Genomic DNA, 22,416 nt, shown 5'->3' with positions numbered 1-22,416 from the left:
TCTTTTTTATTAGAACTGTTGCTCCTACTACTACTGGAACTGTCTTGGGTATAAGGTAATAAGAAGTTAGAATCAAACCCTGTACTTTGTATTTGTGAGGTAAAGGCCAAAAAACTATTATACCAACTACACACACACACACACACACAGACAGACACACACAGACAGACACACACAGACAGACACACACAGACAGACACACACAGACAGACACACACACAGACACACACAGACACACACAGACACACACAGACACACACAGACACACACAGACACACACAGACACACACACAGACACACACACAGACACACACACAGACACACACACAGACACACACACACACAGACACACACAGACACACACAGACACACACAGACACACACAGACACACACAGACACACACAGACACACACAGACACACACAGACACACACAAAATAGTAGCTCATTTTAACCATGCTGTTACCTTCCTATATGAAGTTGCTAGGGTGTGAGGCAGTGTTCCACCTTTTGGTGACAGAAGGTGGACAGCAAGTACTTTGCTTACTTGGCAGTCCTTGAGCTACCTAAAATTTACGAGCCACATTGCCTAAACAGTACAGTTTTGTACCTACCATAAATGTAGATGTCCGATAGGAATGCATCTGCAGTCCTTACAAATGGGTTGTCCTGTCGTCAGGCAGCCCTTCGGTCGGCCAGATTCCAAAGTCTGGGTCCGGCTTCGGCTGGTGTCGCACTTCACCCGACGTCATCGCTGCAGTTTTTCGGGTATAAAGGCATCAGTCGACGCCATTTTCCTCAGTGTTTCTTGCCCCAGATGCCAGGTGCCCTCTTGGATGGCTAAATTTGGATTAATGCCAATGTCTCCAAATAGTAGAGAGCAAACACATAAAATAAGCATGTATGTACATATATTACAAACAAATACACCATAATAGATCCCCCCCAAGCTAGCTGAAGGATGGCAAATACCCTAGGAGTACCTCAGAGGGGAAGGTGGGTGGGTAATCCTGACTGCAGATGCATTCCTATCGGACATCTACATTTATGGTAGGTACAAAACTGTACTATGTCCTTCAAGGATGCATCTACAGTCCTTACAAATGGGTAGAATACCATAGCTAAACAAGGGGAGGAGGAAAGAGTAGAGATTATGGTGTAGCTAGGGATCCCTTGCAAAACAGCAGTGGCAAAACCTGCTCTGGATCTAGAGTATAAAGGTAAATTGTAATGCTTGGCAAATGTATGCACGGAGGTCCAAGTAGCAGCCTCTATAATGTCCTTGGTAGCCACTCCTCGTAAGAAAGCTGTGGTAGTGGCTGTAGCCCTTGTGGAGTGAGGCCTGATGTTCTCTGGAGTTTTCTTTCCATGGTAGGAATAACAAAATCTAATGCAATTTCCTATCCATTTGGAGATTGTCTGTTTTGAAATTGTTTTTCCTTCCTTTCCTGTGGCATATGCTACTAGAAGCTGGTCAGTTTTTCTATTGGACTTAGTCCTGTCCAGGTAGTAGCGTAATTGTCTGTGTACATCCAAGGTATGCAAGAGTCTTTCTCCCCTGTTCTGTGGGTTTGGGAAGAATGTAGACAGGTGGATAGCCTGATTTAATGACACTCTGGATACCACCTTAGGCATAAATGTAGGATTTGTTCTCATGGACACTCTATCTTGATGGAAGATCAGGAAGGGTTGCACTGCCATTAATGCCTGTAGTTCAGAGACCCTTCTTGCTGAAGTTATTGCCAGCAGGAAAGCAGTCTTCCAGGATAAGTATTGTAATTCTGCTGTTGCTGCTGGCTCGAAAGGGGGAAGAGTCAATTTTTCTAGCACAAAGTTCAAGTCCCATGCTGGCAATGGTGGTTTCCTGGGAGGTTTTACATTTTTAATTCCTCTCAGAAACTGTCTGAGCAGGGGATGAGAGAAGACAGGAGGATCCAAGCTGTATTCTGCTGAAATAGCTGATGCATGTATCTTGATGGAAGAATAGGACAGGCCTGTGTGGAAGAGCTCTGCCAAGTACTCCAGGATGTTAGCCATGTTTACCAGTGTCACATCTTCTCCCTTTGCAGTACTCCAAATGAGATATCTTTTCCATTTTGCTGCATAATTCTTTCTTGTTGAAGGTCTGCGAGCCTCCAGGATTATGTTTTTAACCCTTTGGGATAAATTTGGGTTAATTGCTGTTATGTAATGTTCCAGGCAGTTAGCTGCAGAGTTTTCAGGTTTGGATGCAGGATGTTGTAGTTGTTCTGTGTTAACAGTAATGGGATCAGGGGTAGTGTCCATATTTGTTCCCGAGACATGCTCCTCAGCAATGGGTACCAATGTTGTCTTGGCCAGTCTGGAGCTATCAGAATGATCCTTGGACGGTCCTCTTTGATCTTCAGAAGCACCTTGTGCATCAAAGGAAGTGGTGGGAATGCGTATGCTGTCAGGTTTTTCCAACTGAAAGATAGGGAGTCCACCTTCCAAGCAAGTGGGTGGTACGTCCTTATGCAGAATTTCTTTAGCTGGTGATGCAAACAAGTCTATTTGTGGTAATCCCCATTCTCTTGTGATGGCTTTGAAGATGTCCGGATGAAGCATCCATTCGTGGGCATCTGTGGAAGTTCTGCTTAATATGTCTGCTAGAATGTTTTCTTTTCCTGGTACAAAAATTGCTTGTAACTGAATGTTGTAGCTCAGGGCCACATCCCATAGGTCCAGTGCCAGCCGGCATAGAGGATACGAATGGGTGCCTCCCTGTTTGTTGATGTACCACATAACTGTGGCGTTGTCTGTCCTTATCATCAACTGACCTTCTTGGAGAAATGGTCTGAATGACTGGATTGCCAATTTTACTGCCAGCATTTCCCTTAGATTTATGTGTAGGCGCAGCTGGTCTGAGTCCATAAGCCTTGTATGCACTTGCCCAGCATGTGTGTCCCCCAACCGAGGTCTGAGGCATCTGTCGTGATGGTTTGGCTGGGTTGGCTGTTGCAGAAGGGCAGTCCTGTGTTTGATTGACAGGCCTGAGCCCACCATAGGAACTCTTGTTTCAGGCATGGGATTATTGGAATTTTGGTTTCTAGGCTGTGCTTGTGTTGGGACCACAAATTCTTTAGGTACCACTGTAGCTTTCTCATATGCAGTCTGGCATGAGGGACCATGATTATGCAGGATGCCATGAAGCCTAGAGCTTGCAGTACTTTTCTTGCAGTTAGATGGTTCTGCTTTGTTAATGCCAAGAAGTAGAGATGCAGTTGCTCTTTCTTTTCTGCAGTTAGGAATGCCATTTGTTTTGATGTGTCCAGCTCTGCACCCAGAAAGGTTATTCTTTGGGATGGAATCAGCCTTGACTTTTTTATATTGACTGTATATCCCAAGGCTTGCAGCAGGTAAATGACTCTTTGTAAGTCTTCTGTTAGCTTGCTTTTGTTGTCCGCTTGTATCAGGCAGTCGTCCAGGTAGGGATAAATTTGGATCCCCTGAAGTCTGCAATGAGCAATTACTGATGCCAGGCATTTCGTGAACACTCTGGGCGCAGTAGATAAGCCAAAGGGCAATGCTGAAAATTGATAATGCTCTGATCCTGCAAGAAATCTGAGGTATCTTCTGCAAATTGGTCTTATGGGGACATGCAGGTATGCCTCCTTGAGATCTAGAGTTACCAGCCAAGACTCCTTGCCCATCATGGGAAGAAGCTGCTGTAGGGTCAGCATTTTGAATTTTGGAACAATAAGGAATGTGTTTAAAGCGGACAGGTCTAGAATGGGTCTCCATTTGTTTTCTTTTCTTGGTACCAGGAAGAGCCTGGAGTAAAATCCCTGTCCTTGCTCCATAGATGGTACCTTTTCCACAGCTCTCATTCTTAATAGCTGAGATATTTGCTTTAGAGCTTCTGTCCGTTGAGTAGGTGGGTAGGTTGGGCATTCCTCTCTTCCCTGGTAGAGTATGGAAATGGAACCTGTAACCTTGGTCTATAGTTTGCAAAATCCATTTTTCTCTTGTGATGCAATGCCAGTTTTTTGAAAATAAAGTTAGCTTTCCGCCTAAGGGTGCTTCTAGTTGTTCCCTGGTAGGCGGTGCCACTGTCAAGTCACTGTGATTGAGTTGTTGTAGTGGTGGTGGCTGCGTCCGTGCCTCGCTGGTTGTTACCTTGCCATTGGCGTCCCCTGTAGGCACCCCTGGATTGGTTTCTGCCTCTAGAACGCCTATTCCTGCCTCTCTGAGTCTTAGAGGAGTCCGGAAAGGACCAATTCTTGGAGGGCCAGTTCCTGCTAAACCTTGGAGGTTGAACCTGTAAGAAATCTTTCACCGTTTGTACAGATTTCGCCTTCTCTTCCATCTTTTTTAGTACCTGCTGAGCAGGGGAACCAAATAAATTGACCTTGTCCATGGGTGCATCCAAAAGCTTTGATTTGACATGGTCTGGTAATGCCTGTTCTTTCAACCATGCATGTCTCCTGATAACTGTGCCAGTCATGGCTGATCTAAAGGAAGCCTCCAGTGCATCATAGCCACATTTTAAAGAATGGTTACTAACCTGCTGTATGTTATGTACCATTTCCTGAACATATTTTTTATCTAAAGATTCTTCAGAGGATAGCTTTTTAGTTAACTGGTCAAGCATAAACTCTTGATATTGAATCATATGAAATTGGCAGTTCAAAGCCCTAGCTGATAAAGGTAGCAGAAGTGTAAACTTTTTTACCCCATCTCTCTAAGGACCTGGATTCCCTTTCAGAGGGGAGGGGGTTCTTAGTAGAAGTAGCTGCTACAGCTTTAGGGCCCTGGGAGATAGTCTCTGGATCTGCAAAAGGAGCCTTGCATAAATGGTGATGAGTGTCCAGGACCCTGTAGAACCTATCGGGCTTAGCAGGAGCCGGAGGTAATGAATCAGGAGCAGTGCAAACATCATTAAATGCATCATCTACAACAGAAAGAACTGGAGGTATAGCTAAAGGCCTATGTTGTGGCAAATGTAGAAAGGTTCTAAGCCTTTTTCTGGAGTCTGAGAAATCTTGGCCCTGCCACTGAAATTGTTCCCTCATAGCATGCAAGGTTTCCCCAAAGGAAAATTCCTCAGGTGGAGAGGCTGAAGGAATGGACTCTTCCGCATCAGAGTCTTCGTAAGGAGAATAAGAAGCCTCAGGAGGGTCTGTGTGTTCTGAGTCATCAGAGGAATCATCAGTGGATACTGGTTCAGGGGGCTCTGCTCTAGGTCTCTTTTCTGGAGGTGGGAGAGAGGACCTGTCTGGATGAGGCTGGGATCCACGAATTAAAGAAATTAGATCCTCAGCCAAAGAAAGCATATGAGAGCTAGTGCTGGGCCTGTGTGAGTGGGGTTTGGCAGGCACAGATTTTGAAGCTTTGGCTGCTTTAGCCCTGGCAAAGGCCTTAATAGACATGGCTGCAGGAGGCCTAGCAGCTCCACGTGCAGGGGTTGAATTATCCAGGGGAATTGTGTCTGATAATTCCTGAGAAACCGCAAAAGAAGGTTGGATTTCAGAAGCCGATTCTACCAGGTTAGAGGAGGCCTCGGTAGAAGGCATGGTTTCGGCTGAAGAAAGAACCGCTTGCTCGGTTTCGGCCGAAACAGAGACACTCGCGGTTTGCTTACTCGCGGTTCGCGAGTGTCGGTCCTTTTCTTTCCGTTTTTTGGAAATTTGTGTTGTCGGAGGATCCGACGGCATAATATAGGCAAAATCAGAGCCGAAAATCTGTTCGGCAAACTCCGACCGACGTCCAAGCGTCCGTCGGTTAAAAGAAGCACAGGCTAGACAAGCTGCTACGTCGTGGTCTGGGCCTAAACAATGTATACAGTAGGAGTGGAAATCTTTATGAGGTATTTGTTTCCCACAAGATAAACAGTTATTCACTTTCTCTGACATCGGCTGAGGCAAGAAAGAGTCCCCAACGGGGTACTTAGCTTTTTAGAAGTCTTCGAAGTAGTATTCGGTAGTAGTAATCTCTGGATCTGACCGACCGGCACTTGCGAACAGCTTCTGCTTCGGGCACCACGCGGCAAGAAAGACTGAGGAAAATGGCGTCGGCTGATGCCTTTATACCCGAAAAACTGCAGCGATGACGTCGGGTGAAGTGCGACACCAGCCGAAGCCGGACCCAGACTTTGGAATCCGGCCGACCGAAGGGCTGCCTGACGACAGGACAACCCAGATCCTTGAAGGACATCTGCAAAGTACAAATACTTCCTGAAAGTACTTCAGTGCGACTGGCACCAGGTAACAGCTCATTCAACACCCAGGTTCAGCATCTAACTTAGGATCCTAAGTGTCGGCCATGTTCCACCCCCACTTTCAGTAACCCTCCCTCTTAGTCCTTTTGCTAGTCCCTTCGCCAATAGGGGCCTATTGTCACCGAGCATAGCTAAGATGGCAGCAGATGGTAGAGGCGTGTTTTGAACTAATGTATTTGGGCTAGTCAGAGCATCTGTGCCACAGGACCTCACCTCTGTAATAATTTTTGTTCTTGCGGTTACTTAATTCGAAATAAAAGCGAGGCAAAGTGGCTTTTGGTGGGTGGTGGATGGACATTTTTCGGTGGCAGCAACAGCCACTGAGCCAAGTAATCCTTAAGTTTTAAAAGGCTAACTATATTTTTAAAAAACCTTGCGGCAGCACACCGGTTGAAACCCCCCTAAATTAGACACTTAGTTTACAAATGAGTGGAATTTGTTTGTTGGCAAAAGCAGAGTCACCAAAAGGGATGTGCCTAGTCCCAGAAGCCAAAAAAAGGAAAGAGATGGAAAAAAAATTCTAAAAAAATCAGAAATCACCTCCCAACCCTACAGCACTGAGGGATAAAGTCCTAACTATGACCTATATGACCAGAGTTGAATAGGTCACTCAGGTGTTAGCGTTACAACAGCTGAGCAGGGAAGGGCAACAGTGAGCATTACATGATGGATCAACCTAGTCTGGAGGGGTTAGGACTGGTGGCTGTTTTGACATATGCAAGAACTGTAATACAAAACTCTTATTTTCAGATAAGCATGGTTTCAAACAAACTCAAACCAGGCAACTGAGATCCAGTATTGGTTCAAAGTATTTAGTTTCATTTGGAAACATAAAAACCGTGGAATAATACTTTAAATTTTTTTTACTGAGAGGCCTTTTGGATAGTACCAGAAATACTAGGGACAGATAAAAATGCTACTCTCAATGTCAAGAACTAAAAGACTGGGAAAGGGAACTACAGATCAGCTTTGTGTCCTAAATGCAACTTCTAATAAAGTACAGTTGTGTACCTACCATAAATGTAGATGTTCGAGTGTATTCACTGTTGCAGTCATTACTCTTGGGTTATCCTGCTGGCAGGCTACGCGCAGTAGGCCTGAATTCCAAAGTCCAGGTCCGGCGTCGGTTGCTGTCGCCTCTTCCCTGACGTCAGTGCGCCACGGGTATAAAAGATGCAACCGACGCCATTTTCTTCAGTTTTTCTTGCCCCAGATGTCAGGTGCCCCCAAAAGGGTAGGCTAAATGTATAATGCCAATAAACATACATGCAGTAAAGAAACATTTCCATCATCTACAAGCAAATACACCACATAGGTTGTATACAATAGAGAAGTACAGATAAACCCCAGCAAAAGAAAGGGGGACGGTGGGAGGGTAACCTGGAATGCAACAGTGAATACACTCGAACATCTACATTTATGGTAGGTACACAACTGTACTATGTTCGTCGTGTTTCACTGTTGCAGTCATTACTCTTGGGTTGAATCCCAAAGTTGAGGATGGGTGGCTGGGCTAAATAGGATTAGGAGAGGCTATGAGGCCCTGCAGGACTGCAGTGACAAAGCCTGCTCTGGATTTAGAGTGAAGAGGTAAGTGGTAGTGCTTTGTAAAAGTGTGCAAAGAACTCCAAGTTGCAGCCTCTAAGATGTCTTTGGTTGGTACTCCTCTGATGAAGGCTGCTGAAGTGACTGCTGCTCTGGTGGAATGAGGCCTAATACCCTCAGGCACTGATTTGCCATGCTGAGAATAGCAGAAATGGATGCAATGGGCTATCCATTTAGAAACAGTCTGTTTTGAGATGGCCTTTCCTTGTGATCCTGCAGCATATGACACTAAAAGTTGCTCAGTCTTTCTGAAAGCTTTAGTTCTGTCCAAGTAGAAGCGTAGCTGCGCGTGTATGTCCAAAGAATGCAGAATTTTCTCACCCTTGTTCTGTGGGTTTGGATAAAAGTTAGGCAAGTGAATGGTTTCGTTGAGGGCCACACTGGACACCACCTTAGGCATAAATGTTGGGTTTGTCCTCAGAAAAACCCTGTCTGGATGAAAAATGATAAAAGGTTCCACAGCCATGAGTGCTTGCAACTCCGAGACTCGTCTTGCAGAGGTTACTGCCAAGAGCAGAGCTGTTTTCCAGGATAAGAATTTTATATCAGCTGTTGAGGCTGGCTCAAAAAGAGGCAGTGTGAGTTTCTCCAAGACATAATTGAGGTCCCATGCCGGAATTGGTGCTCTCCTTGGAGGCCTGATGTTTTTTGCCCCTCCGAGGTACTGCCTTATTAAAGGATGAGAAAAGATAGGTGGTTCCGTATTGTAATGGGCTGAAATGGCAGAGGCATGAATCTTAATTGATGAAAAGGAAAGGCCTTTGTCCAGCATCTCAGTTAGGTATTGTAAAATCTGAGGGATATTTGGTACACACGTGTCAACGCCTTGTTCCTGGTTCCAAGCACAGAATCTCTCCCATTTTTCTGCATAACATTTTCTGGTACTGGGCCTCCAAGATAACATCCATAACAGCTTTTGAAAGAGGAGTGTTCTGAATGGCTACATTAGCCGCCATGCTGCCAGATTTAAGGTCCTGTGTTGGCTGTGCAGGATCTGATTGTTTTGTTGGGTCAGCAAGTGAGAAGTCTGAGGCAATATCCATGCTGGACCTTGAGACAAGCTCTTTAGGATTGGGTACCAGTGCTGGCGTGGCCAGTCTGGTGCAATCAGCATCATTTTTGGCTTCTCTTGTCTGACCTTTAGGAGTACCCTGGGAAGGAGAGGCAGTGGAGGAAAGGCATACACTGTTAGATTTTTTCCAGCTGAAGGATAGGGTGTCCACTCTCTATGCTTGTTTGTGATAAATCCTTGTGCAAAATCTCTGTAATTGGCAGTTGTGAGGGGAGGCGAATAGATCTATGTCTGGGCATCCCCATTTCCTTGTTATCATGCTGAGGACTTGTGGATCCAGTTTCCACTCGTGGGGGATCCATGAGGTTTCTGCTTAGTTAGTCTACCAGAGTATTTGCTTTTCCTGGTAGGAATTGTGCTTGCAGGTGAGCTTGATAAGTCAATGCTGTGTCCCATAAGGTCATTGCTTGTCTGCAGAGGGGGTAGGAATGTGTGCCTCCCTACTTGTTTATGAACCACATGACCGTAGTATTGTCCGTCTTTATCAATAGCTGTCCTGGATGAAGTAGATCCTTGAAAGCTGTCCGGGCATTCTGTACAGCTAGCATCTCTTTTTGATTGATGTGAAGATGCATCTGGCTTGCAGGCCATGTGCCCTGAATACATTTTCCTGCCATATTGGCCCCCCAGGCATAATCTGATGCATCCGTTGTCAGTGTCTTTCTGGCTCTGGGTAAAGTGAATGGCAGACCCTTGTTGTGGTGACAGGCCTGTGCCCACCATCGAAACTCCTGTTGCAGGCAGGGAATGAGGGTAATTACTGTCTCCAGGCTGTGGCAAAGCTGAGTCCAAACACTTTTTAGATACCATTGTAGTTTCCTCATATGCAGTCCGCCATATGGAATTAGTAGAATGCAGGATGCCATGAAGCCCAAGGCCTGCAGGATTTTCCTTGCAGATAACTGGGTCTTTGTTGCCAACTTTTTGAAGTAAGAAGTCAGTTGCCTTTGTTTGTCTGGCGTGAGATAAGCCATCTGGGCAGTTGTATTTAAGCTTGCACCCAGGAATATTATCTCTTGAGAGGGTACTAGTTTTGATTTCTTTTTGTTTACTGTGTACCCTAGGCAAATTAGTAATCTTTTTACAAATGCCAGATGCTTTAGAAGAATGCCTTTGTTCTCTGCTTGAATAAGGCAGTCGTCCAAGTAGGGATATATTTGAATTCCTCTGTCTGAAAAATGCAATTACTGGTGCCAGGCATTTTGTGAAGACCCTGGGCGCAGTAGATAAGCGAAAAGGCAGTGCAGAGAATTGGTAGTGCATTGAGCCAGCTATGAATCTGAGGTATCTTCTGCAAGACTGTCTGATTGGAACATGCAGGTATGCCTCTTTTAGGTCCAAAGTTACGAGCCATGCCTTCTTGCCCAGCATGGGCAGTAGCTGCTGTAGAGTCAGCATCTTGAATTTTGGAACCTCCAGAAACGTGTTTAGTATAGACAGGTCCAGTATTGGTCTCCAGGTTTTGTCCTTTCTGGGCACTAAGAAAAGTCTGGAGTAAAATCCTTGCCCCTGCTCTTGTTGTGGTACTTGCTGAATGGCCCTCATGTCCATGAGGGCTGTAATTTGCTTTTGTGCCTCTGCCCATTGATTGTGTGGCAGGTGTGGCATACCTTTTGCTCTTGGTAGGGTGTGAAAATGGAACCTGTAGCCTTGGGACACTATGTTTAAGACCCATTTGTCTTGGGTAATCATTTGCCAATTTGGTGAAAAAAGTGCTAGTTTTCCCCCCAAGGGGGCTGCCAAAAGGAAAGTGCTTGGATCTGGCAGAGGAAAGTCATTGGGACGGATTCCTGTAAGGTTGTGATTTGTCTTCTCCGCTTTTGGAGGTAGGAGCACCCCACTGTTTAGGCCTGTATGAGCCTTGGGGCTGAAATCTGCCTCTGGGACGTCTGTATCTACCTCTTTATGGCCTGTCTAACACTGGAAAGGACCAATTTTTTGTAGGCCAATTCCTGCTAAATCTGGGTGGTTGTACCTGTAAGAAATCCTTAACTGTCTGCATGGATTTCGCTTTATCCTCCATTTTCTTCAACAGCTCTTCTGCTTTAGCACCAAACAAAGTATCATGCTGTAATGGAGCATCTAATAATTTTGCTTTAACATGATCAGGCAGATTCTGTTCCTTTAACCAAGCATGCCTTCTAATAACAGAACCTGTAACAGCGGCCCTGCAAGAGGCCTCCAGTGAATCAATCACATTGCAAAGTATGCTTTCCCACTTGTTCAGCTGCATGCAATAAATCCTGCATTTTCTTGTTCTCTGAACTTTCAGAATTTGGCAACATTTTCTGTTTAAGCAGTGACATTAAGTATTGCTGATATTTAAGCATATGAAACTGACAATTTAAAGCCCTTACAGCCAAGGTAGCAGAAGTGTAAACTTTTTTTCTCTCATCGGTCCAGTGCCCTAGAATCCCTATAAGAGGGGGACAGAGTTTTTTGCAGTGGAAGCTTTGACCCCTTTGGGACCCTGAGATATAGTTTCTGGGTCAGCAGCGGGGTTTTTATATAAGAATTTATGAGAATCTGGGACCTTGTAGTATCGGTTTGGCTTAGCAGGTGCAGGGGGTAAAGAGTCAGGGGACAGGCCGGACTCTGAAAATACATCATCTACAATGTCTAGAACAGGTGGAATAGCAAGAGGTCTGTGCTGAGGAAGAAGAAGAAAGTCTCTGAGCCTTTTCTTAGATTCTGAGTAATCTTGGCTCTCCCAGTGGAAATGCTCCCTCATGGTATGCAGGGTTTCCCCAAAAGAATAATCCTCAGGAGGAGAGGCTGAAGGAATGGATTCTTCAGCATCAGAATCCTCAGAGAGGAATAGAATAATCCTGTTCAGAAGAGGAATCAGAAGAAATAGAAACCTGATCATAAGAATCATATTTTGTCTATTGCCTAGGCCTCTTATCAGGAGGGGGATGGGAACCCCTGATCAAAGTAATTAGGTCTTCGGCCATTTTAAGCATCTGTTTTTTAGGCATGGAAGTCTGAGTAGGAGAATGCTGTACTTGTTTCTTTGTCTTTAGAGCTGCTTTAGTCTTTGAAGCTGAAGATGGTTTAACATATAATTGTGTAGATCTGAAGGCACCCTCAGAAGCAGATGCCTGCTCAGCGGCTCCAGACCCATCTGAGGGAATGATTTCAGAGTGTTCAATACCTTGAGTATCCAGAGGCCCAGTCGGCTCCACGTGGGAGTCGGAAGTGGCCTGTGGCTCTGAGGTAGCGGGAGCCAGGGGCTGTGAAAGCACCTCACTGTGAACCGGCGACTGGCCTAACTGAGGCCTATCCTTTTCCTTGTCCTTGCGTTTTTTGTAAACTCCAGTCGTCGGCTGTTCTGACGGCATTCTATAATTAAACTTTCGGCCAAAGTAATGAAACGCAAAATCGAACAGACACTTAACAATGCGTTGGTTAAATCTAGCACAAAACCTACAGCTAGCAATGTCATGGTCAGGGCCTAGGCAAGAAATACAGTAAGAGTGAAAATCCTTATGAGGTATTTGCTTCCCACAAGAGATACAATTGTTAACTTTTTCTGACATCGGTCTGGAGCAAGAAAAAAGTTTCCCCAATGTGGTACTTAGCTTTAATGAAGACTTCGGTTCTGAAATTCGGATTTGAAAATCTCAGGAGTCGGCCGACCGGCACTTGCGAACTGCTTTTGCTTCGGGCACTGCACGGCAAGAAAGACTGAAGAAAATGGCGTCGGCTGCATCTTTTATACCCCTGGCGCACTGACGTCTGGGAAGAGGTGACAGCAACCGACATCGGACCAGGACTTTGGAATTCAGGCAGACTGCGGGTAGCCTGCCAGCAGGATAACTCAAGAGTAATGACTGCAACAGTGAAACACAATGAACATCATGTCTTAGTCCAAAGTAGGAATAAAAGGAGGGTGTACTGACCTTCAAAGTGTCAGCCTGGACACCAAAGATTGCACTGGAGAACTACGAGCCTCAGACATTGTACCATCTAAAATCATGACCGTCACATTTTTCATCAGTACAGCAGAGCTAGCTGCAGTTCATTTGATAAGTATTTTGCAGTACAAGATCCTGCCATAGTGTAAAGTAAACACAGAAAAGCTGAGACCTGAAGACAGATGGACAAAACTTTCCTCTATTTTAGAAAGAGAATAAAAGGAAAGTACAGTTGTGTACACTTACCATAAATGTAGATGTTAGAGTGTATTCACTGTTGCAGTCATCACATTTGGGTCATCTGCTTGCAGTAACCCTCAGTCGGCCTGATTAACAAAGTCTTGGGTCCTACGTCGGTTGCTATCCCTTCTTCCGTGACGTCAAGTCGTCAGGGGTATAAAACATGCAGCCGACGTCATTACATCAGTTCATCTTGCCACAGATGTCAGGTGCCCCCCTAATGGGAAGCAATTAAATCTATAAATATACAGGGTTATACCTCCAACAAAAAAGCAAATACACCAAAAAGCTTTTAAGCATTGTAAAGGAGAGAAGAGGTATAGCCAAAAGAAGTCAGGGGGCTGAAGGGAGGGTAACCAGGACTGCAACAGTGAATACACTCGAACATCTACATTTATGGTAAGTGTACACAATTGTACTATGTTCTTCGTGTTTCAATGTTACAGTCATCACATTTGGGTAGATTCCCAAAGCTAAGGATGGGAGGGGGGATTTAGACAGCATTAGGACCAGCTATAAGGCCCTGCAAGACTGCAGTGGCAAAGCCAGCTCTGGATTTAGAGAAATTGGCAAATGGTAATGCTTAGTGAAAGTATGTACAGAACTCCAGGTAGCAGCTTCTAGGATGTCCCTGGTAGGTATGCCTCTGAGAAAGGCTGTAGAGGTAGAGGCAGTCCTGATTGAGTGGGGTCCGATCCCCTGTGGGATAGGTTTTCCATGGTGCTTATAGAAGAAATGAATGCAATGGCCTACCCATTTGGAGATGGTTTGCTTTGAAATAGCCTTCCCCCTCTGTCCCTGCAGCAAATGCCACCAGCAGTTGTTCAGATTTCCTATGAGGTTTAGTCCTGTCCAAGTCGAATCTAAGTAGTCTGTGCACATCTAAGGAGTGCAGTATCTGTTCCCCTTTGTTCTGTGGATTAGGAAAGAAGGTTGGCAAATGAATGGACTGATTAAGGGCCACACTGGATACCACCTTTGGTATGAAAGAGGGATTGGTCCTAAGGGACACCCTGTCCGCATGAAAGATGATGAAAGGCTCCACTGCCATAAGGGCCTGTAATTCAGATACCCTTCTTGTTGAAGTGATTGCTAAAAGGAAAGCTGTTTTTTAATAAAGGAATTTTAAATATGTAGGAGCAACTGGCTCGAAAGGAGGAAGGGTGAGTTTCTCCAATACAAAGTTAAGGTCCAAGGCTGGAGTTGGAGCTCTCCTGGGGGGTCTTAAACTTCTGGCCCCTCTGAGGAACTGCTTGAGCAGTGGATGAGAGAAGAGGGGAGGTTCTGTGTTATAATGAGCTGAAATGGCTGAGGTGTGCATTTTTATTGAGGAAAAAGACAGGCCCTTGTGAAGCATCTCAGTTAAGTATGGTAAACTGGGCACTGCTGTGCTCATCCCTTGAGACTGGTTCCAGGCACATAATCTTTTCCATTTTTCAGCATAAGATTTTCTAATACTAGGCCTCCTTGCCTCTAAAATGATATCCATCACTGATTTACTGGGAGATGGTAAAGGACAGCGTAGGTAATTAGCCAGGCTGCTAGGTTCAGTGTTTGAAGCTGAGGGTGCAGAATCTGGTTCTCATGCTGAGACTGCAGGGTAGGAGTCTGAGGCAGGTGCCATGGGGCCAACAGTGATGCACTGCGCAGGAGGGGGTACCAGTGTTGGCATGGCCAGCCTGGTACAAACAAAATCGTCCTTGGTTTGTCTTGTTTGATTTTTAGTATTACTTTGGAGAGCAGAGGAGGAAAGGAATAAACTGATAGGTTTTTCCAGCTGAAGGACAGGAGCATCCACTTTCCAAGCTTGTCTGTGAGGAGTCCTTGTACAAATTATTTTCCAATTGATAGTTCTGGGGGAAGGCAAAGAGGTCTATATCAGGACTCCCCCATTTGCTTGTCAACATGTTGAAAATCTGTGGTTCCAGTTTCCACTTGTGTGGGTCCATGAGGTTTCTGCTTAGTCCGTCTGCCAGTGTATTTAGATTTCCTGGCAGGAATTGAGCTTGTAGATGCACTTGGTAGCTCAAGGCTGTGTTCCACAATGCCATGGCTAGTCTGCAGGGGGGCTAAGAATGTGTACCCTCCTGCTTCTTTATGTACCACATAACAGTGGTGTTGCCCGTCTTTACCATTAATTGTCCTGGAAGAATGTGGTCCTTGAAGGCTGTCAGAGCATTCTGTACAGCTAACATTTCTTTTTGATTGATGTGCACGTGCATTTGACTTGGGTTCCATTTGCCCTGAATGCACCTCCCTGCCAGGTGTGCCCCCCCATGCATGGTCAGATGGGTCTGTTGTTAGGGTTTGGGAGGCAGGGGGTAGTGTGAATGGTAGTACCTTGTTTTGCTGGCAGCACTCTGCCCACCAAAGGAACTCTAGGCATAGGCAAGGTATGATAGGAATCACTGCTTCTAGATCCTGAGAATGTTGACACCATAGGCTTTTTAGATACCACTGTAGTTTCCTCATATGAAGTGTCTTGCATATGGAATAAGAAGAATGCAGGAGGCCATGAACCCCAAGGCTTGTAGTATTTGCCTTGCAGATAGCAAGGTTTTGTGGTCACTTGTTTGAAGTAGGCTGTCAAGTGAATTTGTTTCTCTGGCATGAGGAAAGCCATCTGGGAAGCTGTAGTCAAGCTTGCTCCCAGGAATATAATACCTTGACAGGGTACCAGGTGTGATTTCTTTTCATTTATGATGTACCCCAGACAAGTTAGCACCCTTTGTACAAAAGCCAGAAGATTCAAAAGTATGTCCTGGTTTCCTGCCTGAATTAGACAATCATCGAGGTATGGATATATCTGAATATTTCTTTGCCTGCAAAATGCAATGACTGGAGCTAGGTACTTTGTGAATACCCTGGGTGCAGTAGATAAGCCAAAGGGCAGTGCAGAGAACTGATAGTGTGTGTATAGCCTGCTTTGAAGCGTAGGTATCTTCTGCAAGATTCCCTGACTGGGATGTGCAGGTATGCTTCCTTTAAAGCTAGTGCTGCCAACCAGGCATCTTTGCCTAGCATAGGAAGCAACTAAAGAGTCATTACCTTGAATTTTGGAATCACCAAAAAGGTGTTTAGAGTAGACAGGTCTAGGATAGGATGCCATGAATGGTCTTTTCTGGGTACCAGGAAAAGTCTCGAGTAGAAACCTTGTCCCTTTTCCTCTTCTGGTACCAACTGAATAGCTCCTATGCTTAAGAGAGAGAGTATTTGCTTTTAGGTCTCTGCCCACTGATTTGAAGGTAGATCCAGCCAACCGCTTGGAGTTGGTAACATGTGGAAGTGAAATCTGTATCCTTGGGACACTGTATTTAAAACCCATTTGTCCTGGGTAATGAGTCCCCAGTTCTTTGCTTGAAGTGCAGTCTTTCCCCCCAAAGGGGCAGTCAGTTGAGAAGTGCTTGGAAGCTTTAAAGAGAAGTCATTGTGACCATTTACCATAGGAGGGACTTTTATTACTCCCAGATTTGGAAGTGGAGGCCCCCCACTGCTTAGTCCTGTGCGTCCCCCTGGGACTGAAGCCTGGGTGCTCTGCTGGATCTGAGTTTGGACTGAGAAAGTCTGGAAGAGGCAGGAAAGGACCAATTCTTAGAAGGCCAATGCCTACTAAATCTTGGAGGTTAACAGTTTGCATAGATTTAGCTTTTTCCTCCATCTTTTTAAGAACCTTTTCTGCCTTGTTGCCAAACAGGCGGTCTTGATTTAAGGGAGCATCCAGTAATTTTGCTTTAACATGATCTGGCAAGGATTGCTCCTTAAGCCAAACATGCCTTCTAAGTACAGACCCAGTTACAGCAGCCCTGCAAGATGCCTCCAGTGAATCAAAACCACATTGCAATGTGTTTACCAACTTGTTCAGCAGAATGCATTAAATCCTGTAAATCCTTACTTTCAGCACAATCAGGAATCAACATCATTTTCTGTTTAAGCAATCCAATAATATGCTGCTGATACTTCAACATATGAAACTGGCAATTCAGTGCCCTAATGGCCAAAGTTGCAGAAGTGTATACCTTCTTACCCCATCTATCCAGCGTCCTGGAGTCTCTATCAGAGGAGGTAGGATTTTTGTCAGTAGTAGCTTTAATGCCCTTGGGTCCCTGTGACATGGTTTCAGGATCCGCAGTGGGATTTTTGAAAAGGAACTTGTGAGAGTCAGGAACCCTGTAATATCTATCAAGTTTTCAGGGAGCAGGAGGTAGAGAGTCAGGGGCCATGCTAGATTCCGAAACGGCATCATCAACAATGTACAGTACAGGAGGTACAGCTAAAGGCCTGTGCTGGGGCAAGAGTAAAAAATCCCTAAGCCTCTTTTTAGAATCAGAGAAATCCCGACTTTCCCAATGAAAATGCTCTGCGAGAGTGTGCAAGGTTTCACCAAAAGAGAAATCCTCTTGGGGGGGAAGCAGAGGGAATAGAGTCCTCAGCATCAGAATCCCCATAGGTAGAGAAGGGTAAATCCTGGTCATCAGAGGAAACAGAAACTTCAGAATCCTGGTCAGAAGAATCATAAGCAAACTCAGTCCTAGGTCTCTTAGAGGGGAAGGTTGGCTTCCCCTGATTAAAGTAATTAATATTTTCAGCCATTCTTATCATTTGTTTTTTTAGGCATAGAGGCCTGACCATGCGGTCTGGGCGTCAGTTTTCTAGACATGGTTCGAGTTTTAGGCCTTGAAGAAGAAGATGGCGTTGGTTTAATATGCAAGTCAGTAGGCCTGAATACACCCTCAGAAGCCAGTGCCTGCACAGCGGCTCTGGACCCATCCAAGGTAGAGACATCCGCAGCTTCCACAGTTGAATATCTCGCTGCATACCAGACTCCGAATGGGTCTCAGTAGAGGCCTGCGAATCTGAAGTAGTGGGTATCAGGGGCTGCGAAAATGTCTCACAGAGTACCGGCAAACTGCCGACTGGCTTAGGAGAAGCATCATCTGCAGCTTTGGACCTAGGCGGCCTGTCTCTGTCTTTATCTTTGTGTTTTTTCGGAATGTCGGTAGTGGGACGGCTTACCGAAGACACATCAGGATAATTGTACCAAGCACCAAAATATTTAGAAGCGCAAATATACTGATGTCGGATAGTTTGTGGTTTAAATAAGGCACAAAACTGACAGCGAGGTACTTTGTGGTCGGGGCCTAGGCAAGGAATACAGTACAAATTAAAATATTTATGAGGTATTTGCTTTCCACAAGAAATGCAACTATTTACTTTTACTGACATCGGTTTAGAGCAAGAAAACGTTTCCCCAATGGGGTACTTGGCTTTTAGTTGAAGGCTTCGGTTCTGAAACTCAAAAATGAAAATTTCAGGAGATGGCCGACTGGCACTTGCGAACTGCTTCTGCTTCGGGCACCGTACAGCAAGAAAGACCGATGTATTGACGTTGGCTGCATGTTTTATACCCCTGACCACTTGACGTCATGGAAGAAGAGACAGCAACCGACGTAGGACCCAAGACTTTGTTAATCAAGCTGACTGAGGGCTACTGCAAGCAGATAACCCAAATGTGACGACTGCAACAGTGAAAACACGAAGAACATCCTCTGCATGTATTTCTTTTAAACAGCTGAGATGAGATTTTGTTGATAGGAATTAGATGGTTCAGCAGACAAGGACAGTTAAAAACCCTTGCATTGCAGGTCACCTGTTTAATGTCTTAGCAGAAGTTACACATGAAAGTTTTGTGACCCTCAATCCAAGTAGCTATCAACAGGCAGACAATACCTATCCCAGGCAAATTTGTAGAAGGTGACCTGACATTTTGCAAGGAGCAGGTCTATGCCCAATGTCACGGCAAAGAGAGAAGCAGATTTCTGACAAGAATCATAAAGTTAAATATCTATGAACAAAAGTGGCTAGCAGATATGTTCCTAGCTGACTACTATGATAACTTTTTAACAGGCCATTCTAAGCCTAGCCAATTCCCTTCCTAAAGGTGAGAGTCAAACACTGTACCTTGTGTTTGTGAGTCAAACACTTTAACCCTTATACTACCTTCCAATCATATATATAGGTTCATACGTGAATACTTGGTTAACGACACTGAAGGGTCATTTTAAGCCTAGCCACTTAAAAGGTACAAATCAAACATTGTACCTTGTGTCTATAAGGTGAAGACCTTAAACATTATGCCAAACCCTGCCCTTCTAAATGACTGTTCTTTCGTTCATAGGTTAGCACTAGACTAGCTGCCCTCATGGGCCATTTTAAATTTAGGAAACTGCAAAATTAGGCTCACGTAGTGCCACAGGGAGTCTTTAGGATAAAAAATGTTCAAGGACCAGTTCTTAAATTACATAAGCATAACTCCAAAAGAAAAGACACCAGTCTTGGTAAAGTTTTAGAGACATCAGTATAGTACATAAAAACTTGAATCACAGCGCAAAATACAATTTTTTTTAACTCTCACAAACTGTTAAATACAGATTATCAATTTGTAAGTTACGCACCTTGTCCATTTTATGTTCAAATTCATTTAGCATAGTCCTGAATACAGTGTGGTTGTGGACTGTTACTTATGCCCAGAGTTCTATCATGTACCATCATTGAAACTGTTCATTTCTGTCGAAATAACTCTCCTGGGCCATTTCAAAATCATGCAGTTCATGGGAAAACCCTTCCTGCACTCTCCTTGCTTCTCTGCATTTCTTCTGCCCTCCAATGGTCCAAGTGACATCATCAATAGGGGGCATGTCACAACAGCCGATATTTGTAGACAGGCTGAGAGTATGGTTCTTGACTCAGTAACAGTCTTCATGAAGGAGATTTAACTAAGCTTAGTGCATTACTTTCACAGCAAGTAACACACATGAATCACAACTTTGAAAAGCTGTGTACACCCAACCCATCTACAAATATCAGCCTTTCCAACACGCCCCCTTATTGATGACATCACTAGGAGCAATGGTGGATACAGACAAACACACAGAGAAGCAAGAAGAGTGCAGGAAGGGTCTTCCCATGAACTGCATGAGATTTGAAACCACCCAGGAGAGTTATTTCGACAGAAATGAACAGTTTCAATGATGGTACATGAGAGAACTCTAATGTTTAGACATTGATAACAGTCCACAACCACACCATAGTTTCAGAACTATGTTAAATTAATTTGAACATAAAATGGGCAAGGTGCGTAACTTAATAAATTGATAATCTATATTTAACAGAGTGTGAGTTAAAACTGTTGTATTTTGTGCTGTGATTCAATTTTTTTATTTAATATACTGTCATCTATAAAACTTTACTAAGACTGGTGTTTTCTCTTTTGGAGTTATGCTCGTGTGACTTAACTGGTGCTTGAACTTTTTTTTTTATCCAAAAGACTCCCTGTGGCACTACATGAGCCTAATTTTGTAATTTCCTAGTGTTATTTCTTGGCTGCACGGATACACACTGCTGATACTTTTTTTCCATTTTAAAGCAAGCTAATTATCTCATCTAAGACTCAAACTCTGTACCTTGTGTCTTTAAGGAAAACACCTCAATCATTATACCAACTCTCACTTTTTGGAAAAGCTATACAAACACACACTGATCAGAATCACCTGACAAAAATGCCAGAAAAAGAGCAAGGACAGCCTAGGACTGTTTTGCAACCTTACACAAAGTGCAACAAACAGCAACTGGAGAGACTACATGTGCAATGCAGGATGGAAAGGAGGAGGATTCCTAGCAGTCTGGGGAAAAATATTTTACCTGAACAGCCCTTATCCTTATGGCATTAGTCCCTTTGCTTAAAGAGAATGGGTTTCTTCTTATCAGATGTTAATTTACTTAAACAGTACACAAAGTAGCGTATGAAAAAAAAAACATTAAAAAACAACTAGCTTATTCCTTCCTGTGGTTGACACAATAAAAAGGACTCTGCAACAGCTAGACTGGTAGCAGACACATAATGGAACTTCAATTCTTTTATATACATGCAACAAACAAAAAAAACTCAATTAACCCAAAGTCTTCAATGTGTAATATCCTAAGCTTCCTTTGGAAGAGGGGTGGGATATATGCAAATGACCTCTTACAGATCTTGAAAGCCAACTTTTTATTTATTTTTTTTTAACTTATCTGGTGGTGTTCTATTTGCTTCTAGCTTTTTGGCTTTTCACTGCAAACTTTTTACCTTATGTTTTGATTTTTTTTACAAACATGGCTGACCACTGTTGCAGTACAACCCAAGCTATAAATGTCCAGTGTACAATCTGTAGATTATACTGTAGTACTCAACTGCTCACACTATGTGACTCAGCAATGTCCAAATAGGTAAACATGCCTAGTGAGTCTAACTTTGCTAAAAATATATGTCTCAAATAAACAGTTTCATATGTTAACATGAGAGGTAAAAAAAAAACAATTCTCCATAGAAAACAGTTACACATCTCTCTTGTTACTGCCATTAAATGAAACATACAAACATTTCGCTTGAATGCATACCTTAACATCCCAGTCTCGGTTCAAGTAATAAATACAGGTAATGCAGCGCCCATCCCGGTTTGGGTTGTCCACATGACGTACGTACCCTGTTCCATTACCAGGATAGCATGCAACCATGGCCTGAAATAAAATTTTGCAAACTGTGTTACTAAAATCCCAACATAAAAAACAAGAACTCATACAGTCATGAAGTAGCAGCTTACTAGAACACATATTTAAAAAATGTAGCAATAGCACCCCAGTATAAAATTACTTGTACATTGCAAACACAGGTGTTCTCATAACATTCCCTAAATCACTGTGCTGAAAAGGACTCTTACTCATACATGGTGAAAGTGACAGACTTATAGGGACCCAGGCCAAATACAGAAATGCAAATGAGGGTACCACATTCATCAAACTGTGACACAGTTTAATAGAACAAACAGTATAACATGTTTGTTATCTGCAAAGTCAGGTTTTACTAATTAGATGAAATGCAATAGTAAACGTGGAGTTTGTAATTAGGATCCCACACTAGACAGCTTTACAAATTTTAACAAACTGCACAGATGTAACAGTGGCAGGCTTCAGCAACAGAAATTCAAGTTCCCAAGAATGAGCCTGTGAAATCTGAAACTAGTGTCATTTTAAACATTTGTAAACTATATACTCAACTGTTGAAGTATTTCAATCAGCATTTGCAGTTCGCAGGTTTTTCTGGTGTGATACAGTTTTTGTATTACTGGTATAAAATGTCAAGTACACAAAAACATTTTGACTTGCAAATCCAAAATGGCTTTAAAGGAAGGAGTATTGGAAGAGTTCTGGAACTTTCTCAAAGCAAAAATCTCAGAGTAAACACAATTATTCTGTAGTAACTCCGGTTGCCCTCAAGTGTAGAATGTGTATAGTTTATTTAACAACAATTC

At 43.8% G+C, this 22,416-nt stretch overlaps 1 protein-coding gene across 1 annotated transcript in view; it reads right to left on the bottom strand.

Annotated features, from left to right (window-relative positions):
* LOC122798894 (prolyl hydroxylase EGLN3-like) overlaps positions 1–22,416 on the bottom strand; it is a 588,939-nt gene that overhangs the window by 337,308 nt on the left and 229,215 nt on the right. Inside the window, exon 2 of the mRNA XM_044067999.1 lies at positions 21,506–21,625. Within this exon, the coding sequence (XP_043923934.1) occupies positions 21,506–21,625 (120 nt within the window). The remainder of the gene's footprint in view (positions 1–21,505; positions 21,626–22,416) is intronic.

Source organism: Protopterus annectens, chromosome 1.part0, assembly GCF_019279795.1.
Source record: "Protopterus annectens isolate FY-2018-M chromosome 1.part0, PAN1.0, whole genome shotgun sequence".
NCBI classification, from domain to species: Eukaryota; Metazoa; Chordata; order Ceratodontiformes; family Protopteridae; genus Protopterus; species Protopterus annectens.
The sequence above is the reverse complement of the archived record's forward strand: the minus strand, read 5'-3'. Positions and strand labels throughout refer to the sequence as shown.